The 9,017-nt window shown below is 49.7% G+C and overlaps 2 protein-coding genes across 5 annotated transcripts; both read right to left on the reverse strand.

Annotated features, from left to right (window-relative positions):
• Positions 1-308: 308 nt before the first annotated feature.
• On the reverse strand, positions 309-2,168 carry CXHXorf65 (chromosome X CXorf65 homolog). The gene is made up of 6 exons (XM_068532410.1): positions 2,144-2,168; positions 1,938-2,024; positions 1,601-1,735; positions 1,198-1,266; positions 633-739; positions 309-410 (listed from the first exon to the last, which is right to left on the reverse strand). The coding sequence occupies exons 1-6, from the start codon at positions 2,166-2,168 to the stop codon at positions 309-311; spliced, it is 525 nt and encodes a 174-aa protein (XP_068388511.1).
• Positions 2,169-2,776: 608 nt separating this feature from the next.
• On the reverse strand, positions 2,777-8,985 carry IL2RG (interleukin 2 receptor subunit gamma). 4 transcript variants are annotated; one of them, XM_068533482.1, is made up of 8 exons: positions 8,867-8,985; positions 5,870-6,023; positions 5,469-5,656; positions 5,132-5,271; positions 4,563-4,725; positions 3,889-4,003; positions 3,569-3,638; positions 2,777-3,227 (listed from the first exon to the last, which is right to left on the reverse strand). In XM_068533482.1, exons 2-8 carry the CDS (start codon positions 5,929-5,931, stop codon positions 3,051-3,053), a joined length of 915 nt encoding a protein of 304 aa, XP_068389583.1. In that variant the 5' UTR covers positions 5,932-6,023; positions 8,867-8,985; the 3' UTR covers positions 2,777-3,050. The 4 variants fall into 4 exon arrangements, with proteins under 4 accessions (XP_068389583.1, XP_068389580.1, XP_068389581.1 ...); XM_068533479.1 differs by lacking the exon at positions 8,867-8,985 and adding an exon at positions 6,218-6,359; XM_068533480.1 differs by lacking the exon at positions 8,867-8,985 and adding an exon at positions 6,242-6,356.
• Positions 8,986-9,017: the final 32 nt, after the last annotated feature.

A 9,017-nucleotide genomic window follows, 5' to 3' on the forward strand; every position in this document is an offset into this window, starting at 1 on the left:
TGTAGGCGGGCTGTGATAGGCCTCCCAGGGGGAGGTTGTCTGGTTGGAGAAGACCCCACCCCCCACTCTGTCCCTCAAAGGCTCATTGTGCTAGACTTCGCTGTCTTTCCTCACCCCCACCCATGTGCTTGCCCCCGCCGGCTCCTGCTGCCCCTACCCACCCTGAGAGCCTCCACAATGCCTGGCGCAGACTTAAGCCTTGGTGCATATATTGGGAGAAGAAGTCTTTCTTGAAAAAAGGAACCTCACATTAAATGCCAGTAATTTCATACCTAGTATTGCTGCTCTCACTTGGTCACTTTATTTTGTTAGCGATGTTTATCCCTACTACGGATAATGTTCCCTCTGGTCTTAAAGAGTGGACCACTGCGAGTGGTCCCCACTTCATCTGAGCGTCTTGATGATTTGGACTGGAAAAGGAAAGGGTCGGTAAGTAGAGGAAGAGGCCCCTGCAGGGAAGCTTTCTACAAACTAGGGCCGAAGGCAGGACAAAGGAGGTGAGAGGCAGGTCTTGGGCATGGATGTTGGATTTGGAAAGGAAATTCATCCCAGAGGGCCAGGGTGGAGGAGCCTTCGGTAGACTTGGTGGGGAAAGGAGGTTGCTGGGACAGACCATGTTTGGGAAGTCTTACTGGGAGTTTCACTGACGATTCAATTGGAGCGACTTTCTTGGCTTCTTGGCTTCTAAACAGTTCAATTTGACCCCTCTGCAGGAGGTCACATTGTGTATGCAAGGCATCTAGGAATCAGGAAAAGGTGCCCTCACCTCTGAGGACTGGAGACCTTCCCTTCCCATCCTGTCCCTCCCATCATTCAAATGATCACTTGGAGTAACCGGGCCTAAAGCTAGGCTGAGGAGTGACCTGAAGGTGCCTAAGCTTTGCTCTTTTCAGTGGCAATCGGGACACCAAGACTCCAAGAGCAAAAGGTGAAGGGAAAGATGGGAATGATGTGGTGGGGATAGGGAGATGTACTGAGGAGATGGCTGAGAAACAGCGAGGAGGGATGAGTGACACACGCACACTGCACCTGGTTTGAGCTAAACATCCCTTCTGAAGTGGCCCTAGACCCTATTCCCCTTCTCCTAGGATCTTGTGATCCTACCTGATGGACTACACCAGCCCCACCCTATATTCTCCATCACCCACCGTTATACAGTACCCTCCATGTTCCTCCTTCCTCCATCATGCTCCTTACCAATTATCTTGGGTTCTGGGTTCTTAAGGAGGGGCACAAAAGCTCTGTAGACATTCTCAAGTCCAGTTCCTGTGAACACGGCAGTGCACGATCCCCAGCCCCCGTCACCCAGCCTCCACCCTTCCAAAGCCCAAGATTTCAGGACCCTAACACTCAACACTACCTTGAGCTGGTGTACCTTATTTTCTCCCCTCTGGTCCATCCCTAGGTCAGGTCAGGGGAGGTGGGGAGCGGTGCATAGAATGTGCTAACCTAACCAATGTCATAGAGGCAGTGCCCTTTCTTAGGCTGACTAGAGACGGTCAATTTGGATCTGGTTGAGGGGGCCCTATTTGAAGGACCAGGTTCACGGTCCATCTTTGGGGCCTTGCTCTATCTCTGGGGAATGCTCCCAAGCCGCTACCTGGTGCCTCATGCTCCACCCTACAAACGTAGTAGGTGTTTCGAGCTGTAAGGAATTTGTTGGCATAGTCTCCACGGGTCTTCATCAGGAAAAACAACTGCATTGTCCCCATTGCATCACACAAATCGATGGTGTCTGGAGGGAGACCAAAGGGTAATTGGGGCAGCTAAGGAGGGAGAGAGGGAGCAAAAGAGACCAGTGATCCTATTCAGAACGTGTTGGAGGAAGCTGTCGGGATTCAAGGAGCTCTCTTCTTGCCAGCAGGAGGACCTGAGGGCTAGAGATGACCCTGCTACTTCTGACCCTTGGCCATGAGTCCCCTCCCCACACTCCTCACCTGTATCAGGCAACCCCACTTCATGACGGACATAATGCAGCAACAGGAGGACAGAACAATTAGTACTGGCCAGAAACTGCTGATTATCTGAGAAGAGATGGCACGGGGCATATGGTCCTTCCTCAGTTATACCATCTCTGTGATCTCCACTGCCCTCCAACATCCCCAACCCTACACATAGACTCCAGCTCTGTGATACCCCTCACCTCCATGTTTGATAAAGATGAACATGCTCTGAAGATCTTCTCACTCTTCAGAGAGTCTTAATAAGTCATGGCAGAAGGAGGGTGTTCTAGAGGCCTTGGGGGGCCAAGTGGGCCCATAAGGTCAGGGGACTGGAGAGGAAGATGGACTAAATTGGCTGAGGAGGTCCACACTGGGCAAACAGGAGAGAGCTATGGGCAGTTGTGGATAAGCAGCATCCCTAGGGGTGGGGCCTGAGGCTGCAGCTGAGGGATTATGAGGTCAGAAGTGGTATGTGTGACAGAAGGTGAGGTAAGGCTAAGGGGAGAAGAACCTGGGTGGGGCCTATAAAAGATTTGTTAAAATGGGGGCAACAACAACAACAAAAGAAAATGGGGGCAGCATGGTAAATCTAACTCTAAACTGGCCCCTAGAAGGAGTGTAGGGCACCTAGAGAAAAGTCCGTTTCTGGAACAGCACTCTTTTCCAGTGAGTCTGTAGTGCCGCTGCCTCCGCGGCATGAGTCCACCGCGCCCCTTTCCTCCCCTCGGCACCATGCCTCCCACCCGCATTGCACCCCACGTTTCCCTTGCTCCCTCCCCCTCCGCAACAGCAGACTTCCTTGATGATTATCAACAGAACTTTTATTTCTCATTCGTTTTTGGAACAGTTGAAGGGTAGATGGAAAGGGGGAGAGAGGGAGGGACAGCAGAAGCAATGCTGTGAGGAGGAAGGGCTGGGCTGGGGGAGATGAGAAACATGGACAGGGCAAAGGGGCAATTCTCAAGTAGGAGATATTGAATGAGAAGGCAGTTATAGGGGGCACAAAATTCAAAATCAGCCACAGGGGGGCGAGGTGAGCACTGGACCCAGGTTGGTTGGACGAGGGCAAGTTAGTACAATTCAGGGCTACAGGGCCCTGGGGTTCTGTCAGGGCTCAGGTTTCAGGGTGTAACATGGAGGAGCCCAGTAGGGGCTATGCTGGCTGCAGGGGGAGCCCCCAGGCCCTTCCCCTCCTTTTGGGGGGATCTCACTGACGTGGCAGAGCCGTTCACTGTAGTCTGGCTGCAGACTTTCCGCCAGTCCCTTAGACACACCACTCCAGGCCTAAAGACAGATATCTCCAGGTCAGGGCTCAATTAGGAGCAGGAAGTAAAAGACCCAGGCTCTGTGCCAGGGGAACTCTCCCAAGATCTGCAACCACTGTGATTACAGAAGGGACACACACACTCCTGGGCCCTCAATACCACTGTTTCCATCTGCCTCAACCAATCTAGGATCAGTTCTTCTGGGTGTCTCTCTGCGTCTAGCCCATCCCCCAACTGGTCGGCCACATCCTGTTAGTGCAGGCCCCCCTCCCCTCCCCTCTGCCCCCCATGCCCTGTCTGTCTAGCTGGCAGGCAGTTGGCCATTGACAGACTGCAGTCTGCCTATGACAATGTTCTCACCGAAAAGTTCCCGTGGTATTCAGTAACCAGATCCTCTAGGTTCTTGAGGGTAGGAATTCGGGGCATCGTCCTGAGTGTGGAGAAAGAGGGAGCAGGAATACATCGGTTACGCTCTTGTATTACCCTTCTCCCAGTTCTCCCACATGGAATGTAGTGATTCTGTGTTGTCTGTGCCTGCATCTTCCTTCCATCACCATGCCCACTTGGGTGATCCCTCATTCCTTACTGTCCCGCCCTCTACTCCTGGAGACCCGGTAATAACCCTCTTCCCCTATTCCCAACCACCCCCACCTCATTTTTCTGGGATTCCGAATTCTCACCGTTCCAGCCAGCAGTACAAACAGATGAGGCTCACGATAAATGCCATGGAGCCAAGGGGGATCAGCACAGCTTTCCATGCAAACAACGAAGGAGTCTCAGGATTCTCAGGATTCTCTATCGAAAAGAGGAAAGGAAAAGAGACCGAACATTTGTAGTGCCCCTACTACGTGCCAACATTTAGAGCCCCAACTTGGTGCCAGACACTGTGCTAAACGCTATCTGTATAGTTAATCCTCATAACTCCTGAGCGGGGCGGGGAGCAATTATTATCTCCATTTTACAGATGAGGAAACAGAATCAAAGAGGTGAGTGATGTGCCCAAGGTCAAAGAGGTAGGAAGTGGCAGAGGCAGGTTTAAACCCTAGATTTGCCTGATTCCAAAGCCATCTTTACCATGCAGGCTTTCTGGGAATGCTGCAGAGAAATTTTATACATTCTGTATCCCCTTTGAGGACCCCCTCAGCCTCCTTCCCAACCCACCCCCCTACTGTAACAACACACTGATCCAACCCTACACAGAAAAATCCTGCTTCCTGGGGGTTGGAGTTGAACAGTGAGGGGAGATGGGCCACCAAGTTTGGGGGCTTAGGGGTAGGGAGGTAGGGCAAAAGACAGTGGTGCTAGAAAGGTTCCTGGGCTCATGGGTCGGGGTGATGCATTAGGCCCATTTTACCCTTTGAAGTATTGCTGCCCCAGTGGACGGGGCAGCTCCAGTCACTCCAATGCTGAGCGCTTCCACAGAGTGGGTTATAGCGGCTTCGAACACGGAACGTGTAGAATTTCTGTGCATCCACGCTAGGCAGAGAGAAGCTATGTCTGTGGTCCACGGCTTGTTCCTTGAGGAGAAAGAGGGTGAGGGAAAGATGGGTGTCTATAAAAGAAGGGAGAACGGAAACTGCTGCCCCCCACCCCCACCCCCCAGGTCATCTTCTGGTTCTTCCCAGTTTCTCCCTCCTCTCTTGACTACTCAAGCCACACTGCTCCCTTCACTGCCTAGGATTTAATGCCTCCTTAAAGGCTTGCTTTTGTTTACTTGCCTTTCTGGTTTTGGGAAGAGCATGGGTAGGGAAACCTTGAGGAAAACTCACTGGTGATGAGAGGGAAAGGAGTCAGAGGAGGGTGGAAGGTGGGCAGGGGAACTGGGAGGCACAGAAGGGGAGCTGGGGCTCAGGCCTTCCTATTGGCTGATTGAATCCTTCATCCCCACTTGCTCAGCCTGAGCTGCTATCCCCACTCACTCACAGTCCAGCTGTGGTCCCGGTCACTCCGGTACTGCACCAGGTGCTCCAAACAATGGTCCAAGTTTCTGTTGCTCCAGCTCAGTTCTAGCTGGAATTCACTCAGGTTGCGAAGTGTCAGATTCTCCGGAGCCCAGGGGATCACTGGAGATAGGTGTGCGTGTGTGGTCATTCCCCTGGCCTAGACAAGTCAGGATCCTGAAGGTAGTGCGCCTGAGCCCTCCTCCCTTCCCCATTCTATTCCTCGCCTCTTTTCTGCCCAAGTACCCTTATGGTGAAAGAACACTAGTTTATATACTCCAATACCTCACAATATCCTTTGACCCTCCTTTCCAAATTACCCAGATCCTGCAGTTTTAGCAACTGTTCGGGCTGCCTCCTGTGTTCCCATGGGTCCTGGAGCTGGACAACAAATGTTTGGTAGAGATGGATCTCCTTTTTTCCAAACCAACAGCCAGAAGTGATCCCTTCAGAGAACAGATAGTGGCCACACTCCTGGAGTTTGTCATCATCATTAAAGTTCTTGTACCTAGAGAAAGATTTCAAGGAAGAAGAACAGTGAGGTAAACTTGGGTACTCCAGATTTCCACAGCCCAGCCTCAGCTCCTCTGAACTGACTTATGACTTACCCCATGAGAAAATAGTGGGGAGCCTGGGATACTCTCTTGGTCCCCACGCAGTCTCTCACATCTAGCCCACCTCCTCTTCCTCCCCCGTACGATCCCCTCTCCCCTTCTCTTACCCATAATGCAGAGTCAGGTTGGTGGGCTGGGGCTCAAAGCTGCTGTTCCAGGTGCAATTCATGTACTCGACATTGAACACAAAACACTGAACCTTTGGGAGGGGCAGAGTGGAAACATTGAGGGTCCCAGGGGGTGTAGAGGTCAGGAAGAAGTCTAGGTTGGGGAGAAAATGAAGTGGGGGAGGGGAAGAGAAGACACGATGGTCAGAAGAAGCAGCGTGAGGCAGGGAACCCTTCCCCTTGCCCTCCCCATGGTACTCTTAAAACTCTGCCTGCATCCTTCCAATGTCCAGTGGCAGGTTCCAGAATTCAGTAGGACCCCTTCCCACAGCTTCCCTTCTCACCAACCTCCTCCAGTCCCAGGTTTCCCACCAGCTGTGATGTCTTCATTCCCATTGGGCGTGAGGACATTTGGGTTCAGCCCCACCCCCAGCAGAGGCAGCTGCAGGAATAAGAGGGATCTGAGTGGCAATGGCGGCTTCAACATGGCGCTTACTCTTCGTTCCCTGGGTGTAGACTGTGTCAGGAACCTGGGCCCCTTACCCACTACCCCTCCCCACCCACACATTTCCTTCTGTCATAACTTCCGGTGGAAAGAACCTTAGAAGCCAGGGCTTTACGGAGGGTGTGGTGAATGTGTGCTATGACACAGGCTAAATCCTCTGGGAGATTAGGTGTTAATCTAATCTGTAGAAGTAACACCACCACTGTAATGTGGTGTTAAGTAGAGACTAAAGCTGGGTATCCAATATTGTCACAGACCCAAGAAGCCTCAGACTACCTAGATCCTGGGAAGGATCTGTTCATCACCACCACCACTCCCGGCCACCTTCTCATCTAAATTATTTTATCCCATATAGTGGAGGGTCTGAACCTCCCTCCATCCTATGCTATGCTCCTTCCTTGGCTCAGTCACCCTGAAACCGCTATCAAAGCTCTACTGTCTTGGCTGGATGGAAATTGCAGTCTTGGCTCCCATGGGCGCATCTATAGCTATCTTTCCTCTGACCTTATCCAAACCAGAATAGCCACCCTTAGCTGTTGCGAGAGCTGGGTCCCCATTGTGACTGGTGAGGAGGTCTGACTTAGAAGTAGATTCTGGAAATGAAGGAACAACAATACTGGCTTCAAACTCCTCATCTTCCCCTGAATCTGCTTCTCTTCCTGTGTTCCGTATCTCAGTTAATGGTATCATCACCCTCTCAGTCACCCAGACTTCAAACCTCAAAGTCATCTTCGATTCCTCTGTCTCTCTCACCCTGAGAATCCTATCAGCTCTACTTCTGTTGTGTTTCTCCCAGTCGTGTCCTCCTTTCCATGACCAGAGCCACGGTGCTAAATCAGCCTTTCATTCCCTCTAGTCACGATTAGTACTAGAACCCACTACCTGGCCTCCCTTTCTAAAGGCCCCCTGCTCTCTAATCCATTCTTCATTCTGTTGCCAGATGTATCTTCCCCCAAACGCAGAGCTGATTAGAGACACTATTTACATAAATAGTTTATTTAGTAAACATTTATTGAGCCCTCAATATGTGCCAGGCACTGTGCTTATGTTCTAACCCACCCTAATTTTCCGTGGGTTTAAATTCCTCAGGGTTAGCGCAAATGTTACCTCCTCCAATATGTCTTCCTCTCCCCAATCAGAATTAATTTGTCTTTCCATTGTGATTCAATAGCATTGTGTTATTGTTACTTTTATTTGTTATGTGCTAATTTTATTATTTTTTATTTATTGTTATTTGTTACTTTTATTACAGCACTCTATCTTTTCTCTAAAAGGCAATACCATCATAGAAAGAATATCAAGAGTCAAGAAAAGTATGATATCACTTATATGTGAAATCTAAAAAAATACAACAGGGAATTCCCTGGTGGTCCAGTGGTTAGGGCTCCGCGCTTCCACTGTAGGGGGCACGGGTTCCATCCCTGGTGAGGGAACTGGGGAACTAAAATCGTGCAAGCCGCGCGGCCAAAAAAAAAAAAAAAAAAAAAGATAAAAAATACAACAAAGTAGTGAATATAAGAAAAAAGAAATAGATTCACAGATACAGAGAACAAACTAGGGGTTACCAGTGGGGAGAGGGAAGGCGGGAGGGGCAATATAGGGGTAGGGGACTAAGGTGCAAACTATTATGTATAAAATGAGCTACAAGGATATATTGTACAACACGGGGAATATGGCCAATATTTTATAATAATTATAAATGGAGTATAAACTTTAAAAATTGTCAATCACTATGTTGTACACCTGTAACTGATATGATATTGTACATCGAATATACTGCAATTTAAAAATGCAGGAAAAAAAAGAACAGCAATGAGATGATACACTACTTTAAAGAGAGAGAGTGAGAGACAGAGACAAGAAAAAATCCTAGTCTCAGCTCTGTTACACAGTAGCCATATAATATAGGGCAAGCAAACTTCCACTCTTTGAAAACCAGCTTCCTCATCCACAAAATGGAGACAATAATAATCCCTAACTCATAGGGGTTTTTTGCGGATTAGAGGAGACAATGTCTGAAAAGCATCTGACACTCAGTAGGTGCCTCTTTCGATACAGCAAGGGTTCTTAACCTGGAGTTCATGGACCCTTAGGGGATATGTGAGTGAACTTCAGGAGGGGATCTAAGAATCTCCCGGCAAAGTATCTAACGTTTTGTATATCTCTACGTGCATTCTTCTGGGAAGAAGGGCCATAGCTTCCATCAGCATTTCAAAGGGACTGTGAAGCAGAAGAGGTTAAGAACCTCAGGGCTAGACCATAAAGACCTTGAGCCGACCTTTCAGGGTTTAATAGGTGCTTTCTTATGCATACATAGTTTCTAATAAAGATTAGAGCCGACCTTTCAGGGTTTAATAGGTGCTTTCTTATGCATACATAGTTTCTAATCTTCGCAACAGTCCCTTGAAGGTGTTAGTACACCCATTTTTCAGATGCAGGAACTAAGAAACAAAGAAGCGGTTTGCAAAAGGCAGAGTTTCTAAGCAACGCACAGACGATCGAGCACTTATTCTAGGCCGAGAACTGAGCGAGGCGCTGGGAATCCAGTTCCAGTCGGAGCTCAGCGCCGCGGCCGACTCACGCCTCGCGGGTTCGTATCCCCAGCGCCTGGCTGGCGGACGTTGCAGGCATCTTGACTGAGTG

Source organism: Eschrichtius robustus, chromosome X (assembly GCF_028021215.1).
Source record: "Eschrichtius robustus isolate mEscRob2 chromosome X, mEscRob2.pri, whole genome shotgun sequence".
NCBI lineage: Eukaryota > Metazoa > Chordata > Mammalia > Artiodactyla > Eschrichtiidae > Eschrichtius > Eschrichtius robustus.

Excerpts from the sequence above, each read along its gene's own strand:
- CXHXorf65 (XM_068532410.1), bottom strand. The coding sequence starts at position 2,168 with ATGTTCATCTTTATCAAACATGGAG. Across the intron at positions 1,736-1,937 it reads AGTGGGGTTGCCTGATACAG|ACACCATCGATTTGTGTGAT; the intron begins GTGAGGAGTGTG and ends GTCTCCCTCCAG. Across the intron at positions 740-1,197 it reads CCCAGAACCCAAGATAATTG|ATGCCTTGCATACACAATGT; the intron begins GTAAGGAGCATG and ends CCTGATTCCTAG.
- IL2RG (XM_068533479.1), bottom strand. The coding sequence starts at position 6,356 with ATGTTGAAGCCGCCATTGCCACTCAGATCCCTCTTATTCCTGCAGCTG. Across the intron at positions 4,004-4,562 it reads GGGCAGCAATACTTCAAAGG|AGAATCCTGAGAATCCTGAG; the intron begins GTAAAATGGGCC and ends TCTTTTCGATAG. Across the intron at positions 3,639-3,888 it reads TTGTACTGCTGGCTGGAACG|GACGATGCCCCGAATTCCTA; the intron begins GTGAGAATTCGG and ends CTCCACACTCAG.